Source organism: Rhinopithecus roxellana, chromosome 8, assembly GCF_007565055.1.
Source record: "Rhinopithecus roxellana isolate Shanxi Qingling chromosome 8, ASM756505v1, whole genome shotgun sequence".
In the NCBI taxonomy this organism is placed as follows: domain Eukaryota; kingdom Metazoa; phylum Chordata; class Mammalia; order Primates; family Cercopithecidae; genus Rhinopithecus; species Rhinopithecus roxellana.
In genome coordinates, this window is record NC_044556.1 from 125,951,970 (window position 1) to 125,972,510 (window position 20,541).

Genomic DNA, 20,541 nt, shown 5'->3' on the forward strand with positions numbered 1-20,541 from the left:
TTGCACATGCTGTTTCTTCTGACTAGAAACATCTGAAATAGATTTGAATAATGCAAGCAAAATTCAATGCAAAATAGGAGGATGGGGTGCAGGTTACAATTTTAATTTCTCAATTTTTACCCATTAATTTATTATTAGTAGTAGCTACTATTTATTGAAAGCTTAATATGTGCAAATGTTCCATATGAATAACCTCATTTATCTCCTAACAACTCTTTGAGGTATTTTAATTAGTGGTATTACCTTACTTCAGGAATGAGAAAGTAGACTCAGACAGGATAAGGAATATGCCCAAGGTTTCACAGCTAGTGACAGAACCAGGGTTTATACCCAGATCTGAGCTACATGCAACTATCAATACATCCACATGAATTATCTCTCTTTATGTCATCCTCCCCTCTCCCTTCCCTACAACCAATGCTAGCATAGTAAGATAAACTGGAAGTTTAATTTTCTGGAAAGTAAAATAACAATATATATCAAGAGCTGAAAAATTTTAAATCCTTTAATCTAGTGCTTTTTTCCCCAACTTATAAGATTTTATATCACTAATATAATAAGATAAAAGGGGGAAAACAACCGGCCCCCAAATACTGCAAACTTAGAAATGAGAAAAATTAGAAGCAGCCTAAATGTTTAACAAATAGTAATTGATAATATATTTAAATTCTACTAAAATTACGAAGTAAGGTTAGAAAATGCTATAGTTACATGTATGAAGTTAGATACAAAAAACACCCACATTGTAAAACTATTTTTTTAAAAATGTAAGTTGACTGGAAGGACAAATATCAACATTAACTACAATTCTGTTCAGGAGGTAGAATTACAGGCCAATTTTCTCTATTATTTATTTTCTAACAGTTCTCTATTAGTGGGGAAAAATATAATACTCTGAAGCACAGATGATGCAGATATTAAAAAAAAAAAAGACATTGGGTTTCCTGAATGAGATGTAACTACAGTTAGAGGGTCTAAATGCTAAAGATGTTTCTGCTTGGTTAGACATTACTGTATGTATGTATGTATGAAGAAAGTCTGTGGTAATTTTGATTTGACTCTTCTGATACATAACTTTTATAATTTAGTTAAGCATTATAAGATGAAACTGAGCCAGGTGTGGTAACTCACACTTGTAATCCCAGCACTTTGGGAGGCCGAGGTGGGAGTTTGAGAGTCCAGGGGTTTGAGAAGAGCCTAGGCAGCATAGCAAGACTCATCTTTAAAAAAAAAAAAAAAAAAAATCAGCCAGGTGCGGTGGTGCATGCCTGTGATTCCAGCTATTTGAGAGGCTGTGATGGGCGAATCACTTGAACCTGCGTGGTCAAGGCTGCACTGCACTACAGCCTGGGTGACAGACCAAGACCCTCTCCCCGCAAAAAAAAAAAGAAAAGAAAAGAAAGGCCCACAAAGAAAACCCCCCAAAATTGCATAATTCAAATGCAATTCATGCAAAGAACCAAAATTTCATACTCATTTAAAAAAAATAATTGACAGCTGTCAGTAAGAAACATGACACCTAAAGGGCAGGTAGGAGATCTTTTCCCAAGGATTTATTCACACCTATTCAGAGCCAACAGTTTCATTCTTAGTAACTTTGGTTGATGCAAATCTCTGTATCTAAAATATATAGGATATATAAAAGCTTCTAAGTTATCTATACTTCTGATACATTTCATTTGATAGGATAAATATACCTTTAAACAATTTACTAATATTATCCCCCGCCCCAAAACCTTCCCCACTCCCATCACCATTAGTTATATTAGATGTGTGAGTTTGGAGTTAATATGGCATTTAAACAAAGACTAACAAAAAACCAAAAGCCAGAACCCACAACCATTCTGAAGTTATTACTGTTGAAAAATGACCCTTTTCTCTCTCTCTCTTTTTTTTTTTTTGAGACAGGGTTTCACACTCTGTCACCCAGGCTGGAGTGCAGTGCCACAATCTCGGCTCACTGCAATCTCTGCCTCCCGGGTTCAAGTGATTCTCATATCTCAGCCATATCAGTAGCTGGGATTATAAGCATGCGCCAATATGCCAGGCTACTTTTCGTATTTTTAGTAGAGACAGGGTTTTGCATGTTGGTTAGGCTAGTCTTGAAATCCTAGCCTCAAGTGATCCACCTGCCTCGACCTCCGAAAGTGCTGGGGATTACAGGTGTAAGTTACTGCACCTGGCCAACCCTTTTCTCTATATTCCTAAAATAATGATTTGGAAGGACAAAATGAAAAGGAAACAAAAGTATGTAACACCATGAATTTAATGTATAAAGGACAATCATGCATTGGATAAAATAAATGGTTTTCTTCATTCTAAGATGACTGGGAACCTGTTTTAACATAGTAGATACTCTGATGGAGAATGTAAAGTCTACATGATAATTGGGCTTCCCTACCAGTAAGAACAGTGAGATCTCCATAAGGGATCTTAGAATTTGTTTTGCTATCAATGACAGAGCATGCATTCTATTAGTAAAGGGAAAATCAGTTGTCAGATCTCAAAAATCCAGTGAAATGTAAAATATGTAGAATTAGAAGGTCTCAATCCTTTACAAAACAAAAAACTTTGAGGAAATAGGAATACTGGTAATAAACAGGGACTTACTGAACTCTGAAGTAGCAAGGCTAATTTGTTAATTGGGAACGGTATAACTATTTTATTCTGTTCAGAATATAAAACTATTTTTAAATGCAAATACCCATATAAGTCTCTACAATCATTACTCTTTTATTTTTTTGAGACACAGTCTCACTCTGTTGCCCAGGCTGGAGTGTGGTGGTGCAATCTCAGCTCACTGCAACCTCTACCTCCCGGGTTCAAGTGATTCTTCTGCCTCAGCCTCTTAAGTAGCTGGGAATAGAGGCGTGCACCACCATGCCTGCCTAATTATTGTATTTTTAATAGAGACAGGGTTTTACCATGTTGGGTAGGCTGGTCTCAAACTCCTGGCCTCAAGTGATCCTCCCACCTCAGTTTCCCAAAGTGCTGGAATTACAAGGTTGAGCCACTGTGCCCGGCCTCATTTATTCCTTCTTATTAGTTGATATTTTGGTTCAATTTGCACCACCATAGTCCTCTATTAGTACAAACATTAAGGATGATCATGGGAATACAGATTTGGCTGGTTAGCAAAAAATGATAAGGACATATCAGTATTAGTTGTGAAACTTAAATTATCCTTGGCTGCTACAAAAAAGAATTATATACATTCAGTTACATAATCCGAATCTGACAAAAATATTTAGATAGTTTGCAATGAAATAAGACATTTAACTTCATATTTATCAGGTGGTAACACTACCAATAAGTTCCATGAGGACTTTTTTTTGAAAGGTGTAACACGTCTTCTTAGCAATTAAAAGATAAACTCTTGTATCTCCTAAAACAAACAACATTTGGAATGCTGTGAGAGAAATAAAAAACACTTAAAGCAAAATCAACTATTAGTACTTTTTTTCTCCCAATCTCTGGAAATCAGCTCACAAAGATATGTTTGGTGAGTCATGGAGTCACTGCTTCAGATATTTAGGATTTAAAACAATAAATTATCAAAAAGGAACTGAATCTTGAAGGAGGATTTACTTTCTATACAATCCATTCCCTAAAGCTTTCTACTTTTATCAGAGAGCAAAAGATCCTAAAGATAAATAAAAGTATGACCAACTGCTTATTTAATTCTCTACAATGTGTAAAGACTTTATCATTTAAACCAAAAGATTTAGATTCATTTTCTGCCCTCATATTCATCTTTTAGTTGGCGATCACAATTCAAATAAAGAATTTGTATTTTCACCCCACTAAACTGCTTATCTACAGTTTAAAAAAAGACTAACGCAAACAGGCACAAAGGCTTCTTTACAGCAATTATAACAGACTGGCTTTTCTTCAATCTACATAATCAAATTATTCCAGTGTTCAGCAGTAATAACCTTTTTATTTTCCTGGGAATAGCTGATACCAACCCTGATAGCTTTATTTGGGAAACAGGTGAATAAAATAGAATTTAAGAATAAGAAATAAAAAAGGCAAAAACCCTACAAAGATCACATCAATATAGGAGAGTGTCATGAGAACAACAGTGGTTATATGTGAGACTGTAGAAGTAAAATACAAAAAAAAAGTTTCTTTTCTCCAGATAGGACATTTTAAAATTAGTAAAAACACTTTTTTCTTAAGCAACTGCCATCCATTTTCTCAGCCAAAAATACATATTTTTGCTTAGTTAATTCTGCTTTCAGTATTTATTAAATCCATTTTATTCAATTTAGAAAATAATCATGTTTTTCCATTACATACACTTCAGCATATTAAACCAATTCAAATAGTATTCATCAAAAGCTTTTAACTAAAGGAAATAATATCCAATATTCACTTTCCTTCTTTCTACCATTACTATGAAAATTTGGTAGGGATTACCAAAAGATAAACATTAGAAACCAAACTCAAATCCCTTCCCATCTCAAAATATTTTGGATACTTTTTGGCATGGTGAGATTATAACAAAAATTACTGTTAGGTTAATGGCATTAATTCATAATACACTCTCAAATTAATATTATTTCTTTTCTTCCCTTAAAAAAGGCAGGACTAAAACCAAAAACAGCAAGTAGCTTAAAAATTGGCATCAATTCTATGCTTCAAGATTGGCATACACAGAACACTCTTTTTAAAAAAAAGATTAAATGAGGAAGAAAAGTTAAGAACCATTCTAATATAGGTCAAACTCTATTACAGAAATATAAAAATGATACTAATTAAGAATTTAAAATGTCAACTAGCAGACCCCATAAATCATATTTTGTTGATTTTATTATAATGTTCACCATAAAGTATCTAATGCAACAAATGTTTTCCCAGAGGCTGTCCACATAGTAGTGGACATTAAGGTTAAAGAAAATGTATACTTCATATAATTTACTTAGAGAAAAAAATTACTAGGGTTGCCTCAGTTTTCTACCACCTTATTTCCTTCCTTTTCTACTTCCCTACCCCACTCTATTCCGTATACTGAGGGAAGAGTGGGGCACTGAGGAGGCGATGGGAGTCTTCCTGGAAGTCAGGGTCCATGCTCAGAATCTTCTTTCCTTCTACTCCCAAGATAGACAAAAGTTCATTCAGATTGGCCCTCTTCCAGTCAGGGAAATTTTCTAAAGGGTTATAAACAATCCAGTCAGAGGAAAGAATAAAAGAAAGAAAAGATAAAAGGAAGAAGAGAAACAGAGTTGAAGGAAGGAAGAAAGAAAGAGAAGAAGTTTCTATGTTGTCTTCTCGCCATTCACTGAAGAATTTAAGATAAGAAATATCTTTACAAGTGTGGTAAGTTAGTATTTTTTAGGAGTAGCATTTTTTGATTAATACAAATAAAAAGAACATATCTTACTTTTTTGGATTTGTTTCCTCCTGAGGTAGGTGAGGGATTAGCAAAATCTAACAGACATTAGGTATTCATAATTGTAACTGTTTCTGCTAGCAGATGTTTAAGAACCATTTCGGTTTCTTGGTTAGGATGCATAATAAACTTTTCCCCAGTGGTAACATGATTCATTTGTTCCCAAACGTGATTGTTCATATACTTTCCCAAGGAGACCCGGTGAACTTTTCAAAATACAGATCTGTACCCTCCTTCTTCCTCCCCCAAAATATGTTTTCATGGGTCTAAAAATAGAATTGCTTTGTTAATTGTTTTTTAAAGAGCCCAAGGGTTTTCTGATTATCAGTTTTGAGAACTATTGGTATAAATAAATGTTATTATAGACATCTTTTGCAGGTTAATGAAAGCAGACTGGAATACAGTATTGCACGGCTTCTCAAATGTGCTTTACTTTTCTAGTTTACTGAAATCTGATGTTTTACACACCCCCAAAAAAAGTTACTAAGAAGGAAAGGATTCCTGTCTTAGATACAACTTACATAAATTTGGAAAGTAGATATGTCTTCAAAAAAAAAAAAAAAAAAAAAGACTGAGTTGTGAAATGTCATAATGTGATGGAGAAGGGAAGGGAGAACATAATATAAATCTAACAAAAATATTAAGCCAATAATAAACACGCCTACTTCCTTGTAGTTGCACACATTTAAAAATTTTTGTTGCTTTTGAAAATAGGCAAAATGAGCTGGAAATTATATCCCAAGGGGCAAAATGGTAATTTTGAAGTAATTATATATGTACATACGAATGGTTCATGTCAGCAAAACTGCTTTTCTTAAATGGCAATTGATTATTACCATTTAGTTTCAAGTGAGCCTATTAGATATTAGAAGTATCTCCCAACTCCACTACAGCATTTCTTTAGTTCCAATTAATTACCATTTAATTATGCAACAAAAAAGATAAAGGTCAAGCTTGAAGGGTTCTATCATTCATTACAAAAATTACATATTAATTATGCATTATGTACAAACATGCTGTGTAATGCTAGGGGTAATTAAAAATATAATACTAAGAGCACACATGTATCGCTCTTGCTGTGTATCAGGAACTCTTCCAAACGTTTTACGTGCATTACCACATTTTAGCATTATAACAACCCTAGAAGATAAGTGGCTATTAGTATCAGCACTTTAGAGATGAGGACACTGAAGCACAGTGTGGTTAAGGAACTTCAGCAAGGTCACACAGCTGGTAAGTGGAGAATCTGAGAGATTTCAACCTGGGTAGCCTGGCTCTGCTCTTACTCAAAATACTATGATGTCTTTTTTTGAGGAGTTTGCAGGTTACATGAATGCAAATACAGTACAAGACAGTATATTAATTCATTCAGCGAGTATTTTTAAAGGCCAAGAATCAGGAGAAATTTAGGTAAGCAAAATATGTGCTTAAGAACACAAAGTTTTAGTTCAATGCTTCAGAACAGTATTTCATCATATAACAAAAAAGTTTTGTTAGAAGTAAGAACAGAGAGAATAAAATTTAATGATATAACTGAAAACAAAGGTGCATAGTTATAAATCTCCACAGAAAGTATTATAGCATAGTTGATGGGTTCCCAAGCCAAGTTTTGCTGCACTTGGTTTCAGAGAGGGAAATTAGGAAATCTGTTATCCTGATCCCTGCCTCCCCCAACCCCAGAGCTACAGAAACTTTTAATATGATTCCTGGTGTCTCAAGCCACAACAGAAAATGTCCACCCTAATGACCACTGCTTCTTTTCCAGAGGATAGAGTGTACTTTTTGGGGTCACTTCTGAAGAGCTAAAGGAGTAATACGTACTTTACAAGTACTGCCTTTTACTATTAGCTATCTACTTAGGATTTGTGAGTAGGTAAGTATGTGTGATATGGTTCAGAGCTGACAAAATAATCGGGTATCTGCAGCCTCAGCAGAAGTTACTATTGACTCAGGGTCTACCCCCAACAAAAATATTGTGTCCCTTTACACAAGCATCATCACATAGGAACAAATATATTCATTTGTATACTTAAAACACTTCATATTTCATTCCAGTAGTTTCAGATAAGAGTCATGTCACAGATTCACAGATATAGAACATATATAAGTTCCTTTACCTAACTCCAGTATCTAGATAAATCAATGTTAATAAAAAAGGTAAGACTTTCATCTGGAATCTTTTTCTTTCTGTGTAAGCATATCCTTTAAGGTTTTCTTTAGTTTAGGTTTGCTGATTGAAAATTTTTCAGGTTTATTTATTTTAAAATATCTTTATTTTACCACTGTCTAGAGATTTTCACTGGACATAGAATTCTAGGTTTGCAAACGTTTTCCTTCCCACACTATCTTGTTTCACTGTCTGTTGGCTTCCACTATTTCACTGAGAAGCTGGCTGTCAGTCTGACAATATTTTCTCTCTGCCTTCTTTCAAGAATCTCTCTGGGGAGGCCAGGGAGGAAGAAAAAAGAATCTCTGGGGGAAAAGACAGTCTCTTCAATAAATGGTGTTGGAAAAATTGGATATCCATATGCAGAATGAAGCTGAGTATCTCACACCATATACAACAATCAACTCAAAATGAGTACAGGCTTAAACATAAGACTGAAAACTGTAAAACTACTAGAAAACGTAAGGTAAAAGCTCCATAATGGTCTGAAAAATTTTTTGGCTACAATCGCAAAAGCAAAAATAGACAAGCATGAATGCATCAAACTATCAATATAAAGCTTCCTCACAACAAAGGAAGAGAGTGAAAAGACAACATATGGATTGGGAGAAAATACTTGCAAACTATCTATCAGTTAGGGGGTTAACCAAAATGTATAAGAAACTCCAACACCTAAATGGCAAGAAAACAAATAACCCACTTAAACAGTGAGCAAAGAATCTGAATAAACATTTCTCAAAAACAGATATACAAATAACAAACAGGTATATGAAAAAATGCTCAATATCATTAATCATCAGGGAAGTTTAAATTAAAACCACAATGAGATATCACCTCATACCAGGTAGAATTTCTACCATCAAAAAGACAAATGACACCTGTGAAAAGGGGTGTGTCAAAAAAAGATGAAAGATAACAAAGCGTTGGCAAGAATTTGGAAAAAAGGGAACTCTTGTAACATTGTTGGTGGGAATGTAAATCAGTACAGCTTTTATGAAAAATAATATGGAGGTCCTCAAATGCTAAACACAGAATGGCAATATGACCTAGCAATCACACTTCTGGGCATTGAATCCCCCTTCAATTTCAAAAGAGTTAAAATTAGGATACTGAAAAAAACATGTGCACTCTATTATTCATTGCATTATTCACAACAGCAAAGATACGAAATCAACCTAAGTGCCCATCAACAAATAAATGGATCAGAAAACATGGTATACAGTTGACCCTGGAAAAACACAGGTTTGAACTATGAGGAACCACTTATATGCAAATTTTCTTCCTCTTCTGCCACTCCAGAGAAAGACCAACCCCACCTCTTTCTCCTCTTTTCAGCCTACTCAATGTGAAGATGAGGATGAAGACCTTTAAGATTCACTTCATTTAATGAACAGTAACTATATTTTCTCTTATGATTTTAATAATATTTTATTTTCTCTAGCTTATGTGGGTTGTTTATGTTATTGGTAAGATTTTCAGTCAACAGTAGGCTATGAGTAGTTAAGCTTTTGGGTCAGGGAATCAAATTATACCTGAATTTTCAACTGAGTGGAGGGTCAGTGCCCCTTGTCCCCACGTTGTTCAAGGTTAAACTGTATATAATAGAATACTATTCAGCTTTACATGAACCTGGAGGACATTATGCTAAGTAAAATAAATCACATACAGAAAGAAACACTGCATGATCTCATTTATATGTGGAATCTTAAAAAATTGAACTCAGAGAAATGGAGAATAGAATGGTAGTTACCAGAGGTGGGGGATGGGAGTGGGAGGATGCCAAGATGTTGGTCCAAGGCTACAAAGTTTCAGCTAATTAGACAAAAAGAGTAAATTTTTGAGATGTACTGCATAGCAGAGTGACTGTAGCTAACAAAAATGTAGTGGATATTTCAATATTGTTAAAAGAATAAGATTTTAAATGTTCCCACTACAAAAAAAAAAGCATGTGAGATGACAGATATTCTCATTAGTTTGACTTAATCATTCCATAATGTACATGTGTATGAAAACACCACACTGTATCACACAAACACTTACAATTATTATTTGTCAAAAAGAAAAACTGATGGCTTAAAGGAATGAAAATGACTCCTCTGATATGGTATGGTTGTGTCCCCACCCAAATCTCAACTTGAATTCCCATATGTTGTGGAAGGGACCCGGTGGGAGGTAAATGAATTACAGGGGCAGGTCTTTCCCAAACTGTTCTTGTGATAGTGAATAAGTCTCATGAGATCTGATGGTTTTAAAAAGGGGAGATTCCCTGCAAAAACTTTCTTCTCTTTTCTGCTGTCATGTGAGATGCTGTCATGTGAGACATGCCCTTCACCTTCCACCATGATTGTGAAGCCTCCCAAGCCACGTGGAACTGTGAGTCCAATAAACCTCTTTCTTTTGTAAATTACCCAGTCTTGACTGTATCTTTATGAGCAGTGTGAAAATGGACTAATACAGAAAATTGGTACCAGAAGGGGGGTGCTGCTGAAAAGATACCCCAAAATGTGGAAGTGACTTTGGAACTGGTTAACAGGCATAGGTTGGAACAGTTTAGAGGGCTCAGAAGACCGGAAAACATGGGAAAATTCGGAACTCCCTAGAGACTTGTTCAATGGCTTTGACCAAAATGCTGATACTGATATGGACATGAAATCCAGGCTGAGGTGGTCTCAGATGGAGATGAGGAACTTGCTGGGAAATGGAGCAAAACAGACTCTTGTTATGTTTTAGCAAAGAGACTGGTGGCATTTTGCCCCTGCCCTAGAGATTTGTGGAACTCTGTCTTTGAGAGAGATCATTTAGGGTATCTGATAGAAATTTCTAAGCAGCAAAGCATACAAGAGGTGACTTGGATGCTGTTAAAGGTATTCAGTTTAATAAGGGAAATGGAGCATCAAAGTTTGAAAAATTTGCAGCCTGACAATGTAACAGAAAAGAAAATCCCATTTTCTGGGGAGAAATTCAAGCTGGCTGCAGAAATCTGCATAAGTAACAAGGAGCCGAATGTTAATCCCCAAGAGCATGGGGAAAATGTCTCCAGGATATGTCAGAGGTCTTCAGAGCAGCCCCTCCCATCACAGGCCCAGAGACCTAGGAGGAAAAAGTGGTTTCCTGGGCCAGGTCCAGTGTTCGTATGCTGTGTGCAGACTAGGGACATGGTGTCCTGTGTCCCAGCTGCTCCAGCCATGACTAAAAGGGGCCAACATAGAACCTGGGCCATGGTTTCAGAGGGTGCAAACCCCAAGTCTTGGCAGCTTCCACGTGGTGTTGTGCCTGCGTGTGCACAGAAATCAAGAATTGAGGTTTGGAAACCTCTGCCTAGATTTCAGAAGATGTATGGAAATGCCTGGCTGACCAGGCAGAAGTTTGCTGCAGGGGTGGGGCCCTCATGGAGAACCTCTGCTACAGCAGTACAGAAGGGAAATGTGGGGTGGGAGCCCTCACACAGAGTTCCTACTGGGACACCACCTAGGCAAGCTGTGAGAAGAGGGCCACCATCCACCAGACCCCAAAATGGTAGATCCACTAAAAGCTTGCACTGTTCACCTGGAAAAGCCACAGACAATGCCAGCCTGTGAAAGCAGCCAGGAGGGAAGCTGTACCCTGCAAAGCCACAGTGGTGGAGCTGTCCAAGACTATGGGAACCCACCTCTTGCATCAGCGTGACCTGGGTGTGAGACATGGAGTCAAAGGAGCTCATTTTGGAACTTTAAACATTTGACTGCCCCATAGGATTTTGGACTTGCATAGGGCCTGTAGCTTTGTTTTGGCCAACTTCTCCCATTTGGAATGACTGTATTTAGCCAATGCCTGTATTCTCTCTGTATCTAGGAATTAACTAATTTGCTGATGATTTTACAGGCTCATAGGCAGAAGGGACTTGGTTGGTCTCAGATGAGATGTTGGACTTTGGACGTCTGAGTTAATGCTCAAATGAGTTAAGACCTTGGGAGACTGTTGGGAAGGCATGATTAGGTTTGAAATGTGAGGACATGAAATTTGGAAGGGGCCAGGAGCAGAATGATATTTTCATTCTAAAATTAGTTTCCAGTTCTCAGTTAAAATTTTCAATCTTGTCTTTCATCTTGTAAGCATAGCTACTTTCAAGCTGTCTGATAACTCCAATATTTAGAGCTGCTGTGACTGTTTCTACAGTCTGTTGCTGAGGCTGGTTTAATTCGTGCTGTCTTATCTTTTATTATGTCTGTTTATTTTTTATTGTGCCCTAGTTATTGTAGTTACAAAACTGAAAAAAAAAACCACTTAGATGATCTTATCTTTTTTCAGAGAGGATTTAAGTTTGCATCCTGTGGATATTAGCAATCAAGGGTCACCTCAATTCAATTTCAGAGACTGATATGAAGTTCAGATGCAATCTCTACGAAGGCTTATCTTCTGGTTTCACCTATAATATACCCCTGTGGGGACTTAAAAAAAAGTAGTCACTCACACAATGTCAGGCACTGAGCTCTAGTCCCTGCAACCCTGTGAAGCTAGTATAAGTGCTTTTACCCACCCCACCAAAACTGACAAATGCTCACAGGGGAAAAGCAGATTCAAAAGCCAGGGTCACAATCCAAATCCAGTAATTGTGTCTTGTCTTGTTTGCTTTCCAATGCTTTCAAACAGGTTCTTGTTTTTAAAATGCATATATTTGGTCCTACTTTTCTAATTTTACTTGGAGGAAAGGTTGGTCCAAATTACCTAGTCTGTCAATTAGCAAATTTTAGGACAGCAATAGAATATATCTAATTAAAGTGAAACTATACCTGAAACTTGGATTCTTAAATTACATATCAAGTCAGAATTTTGTCAGAATTTTATTTTGTCAAAAATAAACCCAACTAACCACCTAAAAAGCTATTTTAAAAATACAAACAACTCATGTTTATACAAATCAAGATAGTAACAATAATTATTTTTTTATATAACTTACGAAAAACCTTATACTTTAAAATATAAGTGAAAAGTTTGAGGCAACTTCTCTTCATACAACCCAGTAGTATAACTTTCTCATCAATAAACTAAATATGCTTAAATATTCACATATAAATGTATTTTGCAGAACGCAATTCTACTTTGAAATAGTATTTAATTAGAGGACCATATAGGCCACTCTCCTTTACCTGCACCAATTCTTTTTCTCCCTATTAAAATACCAGCTCAGCTTAATGTTTATCAAGCATATACTGCACATAATCAATAAAGAAGAGACGGAATGTGTATTCTAGAGGATTTTCCAGTCTTACAGAAGAGATATGAAGAGACAATATGGTAATGGTTATAACTGAGATATGCACTAGATGCTATGGGTCACAGAGGGACACGATGACACCATGACATTGCTCTATCACTGTGCATTTCAGTCACTACCTAAAATGCCTATTGTCTTTGGTGACACATTACAAAGTTTTAAAAATAGTACATACCACACACCAATTTATATTTTAAATTTTAATCAAACCCTGTGTATACATAATGCATAATATGAGATCCCAAGGTGAAAAAACTGATATGAAAACTTACCCCATCTGGTAGTGCCCTCCAGCACACAGCACTAACAAATTCATTTGTATCATCTTCTTTTCGGTCTTTGTCCAGAACACTTTTGACTGTATCAAACTTAAAAGTTAACAAAGTCTTAGAAAGTCCTTTATAGTACAGGTAGAGAGAGTTATTCTCACTTCCTGAAAACAAATAATAATAATAATAATATTTTAGAATAGGAAAACTCAGAATTAGAACATCACATTCTAATAGTAATTATCACCCAAAGTTTTAGCTCAAAGATCTTTTATGGTCAAATTTGAAAGGCTAGATTACAGGACTCATTAGAAATCATGTAAGAAAAGGATTCTTGGACAAAACGTATACTTTACTAATCTAAAGAAACAATCAATGTTAAATGATACAACAATATTGATAATTCTGAGGCTAAAATTACCCTATAAAATCATTTATATAGGTTGGTACAAAAGTAATTGTGGGTTTTGTCATTACTTTCAACTTCTGCACCAAGCTAATAGTCTATAGTAGAACCAGATATATGTTATTATAGCAAGAATCTGAAATTATATTTAGAAAGATTTCCACTTAGGTAAAAGAAAGTGGCAACACTTACATAGGCAGATTTTAATAGCCTACACAATTTATTTCCATTTCTCAGTATAGGAATTATTTGATTAATGGTCTATGAACTGTATTTTTGAGCCATCTATTAAGATAGGATAATTGTTCCAGATATTTGCTTTGGCAGTCTCATACACATGTGGAGAAAGTCAACTTTGCTGAATAAAGGCCAAGTCATTTAAAAGTATGATCAAAGCTCATATATTCAGGCATTAGATATATCAGAGCATTTGAATAATATCAAATTTGATTTTTCTATTTCTTATTTAAATTTGTATAAATTATCAACAATAAAAGTCCTAGAATAACAGATCAATACTATGCAAACAGATTACTTCATGGAGAGAACAGCAGATAAGGGAAAATGAATATCAAGCTTAAGAAGACACATAACGTCTCCAAAATTAGAAATATTACTAACAGAACTTAACCTTTTCAGTCTCCTATGCAGTATCTAAAGAATTATGTTATAATGGAGAACAACTACAAAACAGTTAAAAATCAGGTGTTCAGGTATTTGAGGTGTTCAGGGTTTGTACACAATAAAAAAGGGAAGGACTAATGCTCTTCTAGTACAACACAAGGACAATCAATAATGCTGGGGCATCATGTCTATTATACTATCTTCTGAGTGCACAGACTATTTCTTAACTTAATATTTAGTCTATTTCCCTTGAGTTCAATTTCAGTAACAAATACCTGTTAAAAAGTTCCTGGAAATGATGATTTCACTTACCACAAGCTATATAATCTCCATTGGAAGCCAGGCCTACAAAGTTTTTTTCATTGATATGACCCTTGAAGGAACGTAGGCAGTACGGTTTCCCTACATTCCACAGTTTTAGCTGACTGTCTGTAGAGCTGAGGAAAAGTACAAAGAGTAAGAACATATTTAAAATTTCTTGACACGAAACTCATCACTACTAATTAGAGGCAATGCAGTTTGCTGGTTAAGAATGCAGTCTCTGGAGCCAGACTGAGTTAGAATGTTCATCTGTCAGCCAGGCGTGGTGGCTCACGCTCGTATTCCCAGCACTTTGGTAGGCCGAGGCAGGTAGACCACTTGAGGTCAGGAGTTCGAGACCAGCCTGGCCAACACGGCTAAACTGTCTCTACTCAAAATACAAAAATTAGCCGGGAGTGGTAGCATGTGCCTGTAGTCCCAGCTACTTGGGAGGCTGAGGCAGGAGAATCACCTGAACCTGGGAGGCAGAGGCTGCAGTGAGCCAAGATCACGCCACTGCACTCCAGCCTGGGTGACAGAGCGAGACTCTGCCAAAAAAAAAAAAAGTTTTCTTTTCAACATTATTTAAAACCACCATGAAATCACAGAGAAATTAACATGTCAGTGTAAAAGCCAACCAAGTAATATTTAAAACCAAAAATAATTCTACTACTATACTGCAAGTAGATAAAATATACAATAACACATTAGTTGACTTTAATAAAAAAAAACTTCTCATTATATTGCATCAACTATGTTGTTTATCTCTTTTTAAGAAGCAATAGCTAAAATCCAATCTGAAGTTCAAATGCAATTAAACACAGGAGGATGAGATAAGGGGGGAGGGTATATAAAAAACTAGTATCTTCAGGATTGTATCCACAATTTACATATAGAAGAGCACAATACAGACCAGAATCCACACTATCTTAATTGGACAAGATAAAAAAAATACTATTTAAGAAAAAGCACGTATACTCCAATGTTATAGTTTACATACATCCTCAGTGACATTACAAACTGGTAGGTCTAAGTACAGAGCTCTGTATTAACCTTAACCTCTGAGGAGAGTAATACTCACGCAGAGACAATTTCCTCACCACTCACAAACTTTGCGTAAGAGACTGCTTTACGGTGTCCTTTGAATACCATGATTGGCTGTTTAGTGTTACGAAGATCATAGTAGTGGACACAGTGATCTAAAACAAAACAAAATTAGATAAATGTAGTAAATGCGGAAATGAAAAGCAAAGTTAATTTTAACTGGTTTTTGTTTTTTTCATTAAAAGTTTCACATAGAATGTCTAATCTCTAACAGCCAGAAAACAAAGGAAAAGGAATTCTTTTCAAAAATAAGACTGGCTCTAGAAAGAGAGTATTAAGGGGTCAAAATAATTGGAAACTTAAAAATCAATCTATGTTTTAGTGGCGTCATTAAAAAATGTTAATATAAACATTATGGGACATCTGTATAAACATAATGCCATATAATCTTATTTCCCACATTTGCTTTAAAAAATTATTTAGACATATTTTGTATACAATGCACACGCTCAAAATATTGCATGCAATTCCATGATCTTTACTACATTTAACCAGCAGTTCAACCATTACCATAAATCAGTTTTATAATATTTCTGTACTCCAATAAGATCACTCATTTGGCATCCACCATCATAGGCAATCTCTATTCCTGTCTGTTTCTATCACTAATTTCTATGATAATCTTTATTATTTCCTTCCTTCTGCTTGTCTTCAGTTAGCTTTGTTACTCTTCTTAAAGACAGACACTTAAGGATACACAATTCTCTATAAACACTGCTTTGGTTGACACCACAAATTGTGATATGATGTGTTTCCATTTTCATTCAGTTTAAAATCCTTTTACATTTCCTTTGTTATTTCTTCTTTGACTAATGGGATATTTAGTAATGTGTCATGTAATTTCCAAATACTTGCAGATGTCTCAAAGTAATTATTGTTGATTTTTAATTTAATTCCATTTTGGTCAGAAAACTGTTTTGTATGTCTCCAATCATTTTAAATTTATTGACTTTTTTTCAGTCTTAAATATGGTCTCCCCTGGAGACTGTTTAAAGCTTGAGAAGAATGTATGTTCTTCTACTGTTGGGTGAAGTGATCTTTGGATGTTTGTTATGTCAGGTTGACAATGTTATTCAAGCCTTCTATAACTTTGCTGATTTTCTGTCCAGTTTTTCTATGAAATATCAAAAGTGGAGTATTTTTCAACAACTTCAGTAAAATTATCTACTTTTCCCTTAAATACTGTAGATTTTCTTTTCATGTATCTACAAAAAGTTTGTTTTTAGGCATGTAGATAATTGATGTATCTTTTCACTATTCATCCTTTTACCATTATAAAATGTCTTTGTTTCTAGTACTGGTTTCTACTCTAAGTATTTTCTGTTTGACCTAAATATAGCCATTCTACCATTTTTGTTGATTACTACTTACATGGTGTATCTTTTTTCATCCTGTTACTGTAACCTATTTGTGTCTGTGAATCTAAAGTCTATCTCTTGTAGACAGCATAAAGTTGGATTCTAATTTTTTTTGTAAACCCATTCTGCCAATCCCTGAATGTTACAATGTTCAACATACTTACATTCAATATATTAATAGGTTGCACATCTGAAATCCAAAAATCCCAAATCCTTGCTTTTGGAGTGCCAACATGACAATCAAAGTTCCAAATGCTTCATTGGAGCATTTCAGATTTTGGATTTGAGATGCTGAACAGGAAGTACAATAATGCATACTTAACAATGGAGATACATTCTGAGAAATGTATCATTCAACAATTTTGTCACTGTGTGAACATACAGTGTACTTACACAAACCTAGATGGTACACACTACTACACACTTAGGTTATATGGAATAGCCTATTGCGCTCCTAGGCTATACACCTATGTATCACGTTACTGTACTGAATGCTGTAGGCAACTGTAACAATGGTAAATATTTATGTGTCTAAATATAGAAAAGCTGCAGTAAAAATACAACATACAAGGTAAAAAATGGTACACACCTATACAGGGGATTTACCATGAATGGAGTTTGCAGGACTGAAAATTGTTTTGGGTGAGTTAGTGGTAAATGTACATGAAGGCCTAAAATGTTAACAGTATACCTAGGCTACACTAAATTTACTATAAAAAAGTGTTCTTCCATCAGTAAAAAACCTTACCTTACTGTAATTTTTTAACTTTATAAACTTAATTTTTTAAGCTTTTTGACTCTTGTAATAACACTTAGCTTAAAACACACATACATTTTACAGCTGTACAAAAGTATTTCCTTTTTATATATCCTTATTAGTTAAAAAATTAAAACAGAAAAAGCTTTTTAACCTTTTTTGTTAAAACCTAAGAAACAGAAAATTAGCCTAGGTCTACACAGGATCAGGATAACCAATATCACTGTTTTCACCTCCACATTTTGTTCCACTGAAAAGTATTCAAGGGTAATAATATGCACAGAGTTGTCATCTTCTCTGATAACAATGCCTTTTTCTGGAATGTCTCCTGAAGGGCCTGAGGTTATTATATTGTAACTTAAAAAAACAAGTGTAAGAAATACACTCTATAATAATGGTAAAAAGTAAATAATAAACAAGTATATAGTTGTTTATTATCTTTATCAAGTATTATGTAGTATATGTAATTGTATGTGCTAGACTTTTTGAACATGTTTTAATTTTTGTGAGTATATGGTTGGTATATACACTTACATGGAACATGAGATGTTTTGATACAGGCATGCAAAGCTTAATAATCACATCATGGAGAATGGGATATCTACCTCAAGCATTTATCCTTTGTGTTACAATCTAATTATACACTTTTAATTTTAAAATGGACAATTAAATTATTATTCACTACAGTCACCTTGTTATGCTATCAAATACTAGGTCTTACTCATTCTGTGTATTTTTTGTAGCCATTAACCACCTCCACCTCCCCCAACAGTCCAACTAACCTTCCCAGACTCTGGTAATTATCCTTCTACTCTCTATGTCCATGAGTTCAACTGTTTTCATTTTTAGATCCCACAAATAAGTTAGAACCTGTGATGTCTGTCTTTCTATGCCAGGCTTATTTCACTTTACATAATGATCTCCAGTTCCATCCATGTTGTTGCAAATGACAGAATCTCATCCTTTTTTTTTTTTTTTTTTAATGGCTGAATGGTATTCCATTGTGTATATGTACCGCATTTCCCTTATTCAATCATCTGTTGATGGATACATAGTTTACTTCCAAATCTTGGGTACTGTCAACAGTGCTGCAAAAAACATGGGAATGCAGACAGCTCTTTCATACATAAGTTCCTTTCTTTTGGGTATATACCTAGCAGTGGGCTTGCTGGGTAATATGGTAGCTCCAGTTTTAATTTTTTAGGAACCTCCAAACCATTCTTCAGAGTGGTTGTACCAATTTACATTCCCACCAACACTGTACAAGGGTTCTCTTTCTCCACATCCTCACCGGCACTGGTTTACTGCCTAACTTTTAGATAAAAGTCATTTTAACTGGGATGAGATAATATCTCATTGTAGCTGTGATTTGCATTTCTGATGATCAATGATGTTGAACACTTTTAAATATACCAGTTTGCTATTTACACATCTTCTTTTGAGAAATGTCTATTCAAATCTTTTACCCATTTTTAAATGGATTATTAGATTTTTTTTCCTACAGAATTGTCTGTGCTCTTTATATATTCTGGTGGTTAATCACTTGTCAGATGAGTAGTTTGCAAATATTTTCTCCCATTCTGTGGGTCGTCTCCACACTTTGTTGACTGTTTCCTTTGCTGTGCAGAGAAGTTTCTTAACTTGATATGATCCCATTTGTCCATTTTTGCTTTGGCTGCTTGTGGGGTATTACTCAAGAAATTTTTGCTCAGATCAAAGTACTGGAGATCTCCCCCAGTGTTTTCTTGTAGTCGTTTTGTAGTTTGAAGTCTTAGATTTAAATCTTTAATCCACTTTGATTTGATTTTCATATATGGTGACAGACAGAGGTCTAGTTCCATTCTTCTGCAAATGCATATCCAGTTTTCCCTTTGGCATTTATTGAAAAGATTGTCTTTTCTCCAGTGTATGTTCTTGGCAACTTTGTCAAAAGTTGAGTTCACTGTAGGTGTGCTATACTTGTATTTAACTGGTAGCATAGAATTATTTACACTATTATCACTGCAAACATGTGAGTAATGTCTGCACTATGAAGTTATAACGGCTATGACAACGTTAGAAGTTTAAAATTTTTCACCTCCATTTTAATCTTATGTCATATATGTGGTCTCTCATTGATTGAAATGGCATTATACCTTGTATGACTCTACAATGTAAATATTCCAAAATAAAAACAAATTGAAATCCAAAACACTTCTGGTCCTCAGCATTTTGGAAAAAGGGTTCTCAACCTGTATATGGTAGAATTTTTACCTGCAATGTTGCTATGTTTTTTTACGTTATTTGCTCTTTTATGCCTCCATTATTACCTTTGTGTTATACAGATATTTTCTAGTGTATCATTTTAGGTTTTAGTAAATTTTAGAAGTTATTTTTCATAGTGGTTTTTCTGGGGATTACAATTGGCATGTTAAATTAAAATAACCTAGTTCAGATGATCACTAATTTAATTTCAATACTGTAACAAAATTCTGCTGCAATATAGCTCCAGCTCCTTTCCCCCTCATCCTCTGAAACATTACGGCCATACATACTACATCTTTCTATGTTATATATTCATCAATAGTTTTAGAATTACTATTTTAGTCAATTGTCTTTCAACCCTTTTCCAGTTTAGAAAAAAGAAAGTGCAGTTTGCTGCCAAAGTTCATTTAATTTTACATAAACACTCTCTTCAAGGCTGCTGCAAATCTGACTGAATTTTAGTGTGAAAATAAAATATAAAACTGTTCTTGGGAGTCATTTCTAAAAAGAACTAACATCAGAATTGTCTGAATCATCAGAATCATCTATTTCAAAAAAATTGGATTCATCAAATGAACCTCTGGCAAGCAAGTATTTGAGTACAATGTTAACATCACGCATAAGAATGTTATGTTTTCTAGGATTTGACATTTTCAGCGACTG

At 34.9% G+C, this 20,541-nt stretch overlaps 1 protein-coding gene across 9 annotated transcripts in view; it reads right to left on the minus strand.

Annotated features, from left to right (window-relative positions):
- COP1 (COP1 E3 ubiquitin ligase) overlaps positions 1-20,541 on the minus strand; it is a 259,903-nt gene that overhangs the window by 41,182 nt on the left and 198,180 nt on the right. For all 9 annotated transcript variants that reach the window (XM_010367393.2, XM_010367391.2, XM_010367392.2 and 6 more), the window contains 3 exons: positions 15,497-15,614; positions 14,428-14,552; positions 13,089-13,249 (listed from right to left, as the gene is read on the minus strand). In XM_010367393.2, the coding sequence (XP_010365695.1) occupies positions 13,089-13,249; positions 14,428-14,552; positions 15,497-15,614 (404 nt within the window). The remainder of the gene's footprint in view (positions 1-13,088; positions 13,250-14,427; positions 14,553-15,496; positions 15,615-20,541) is intronic.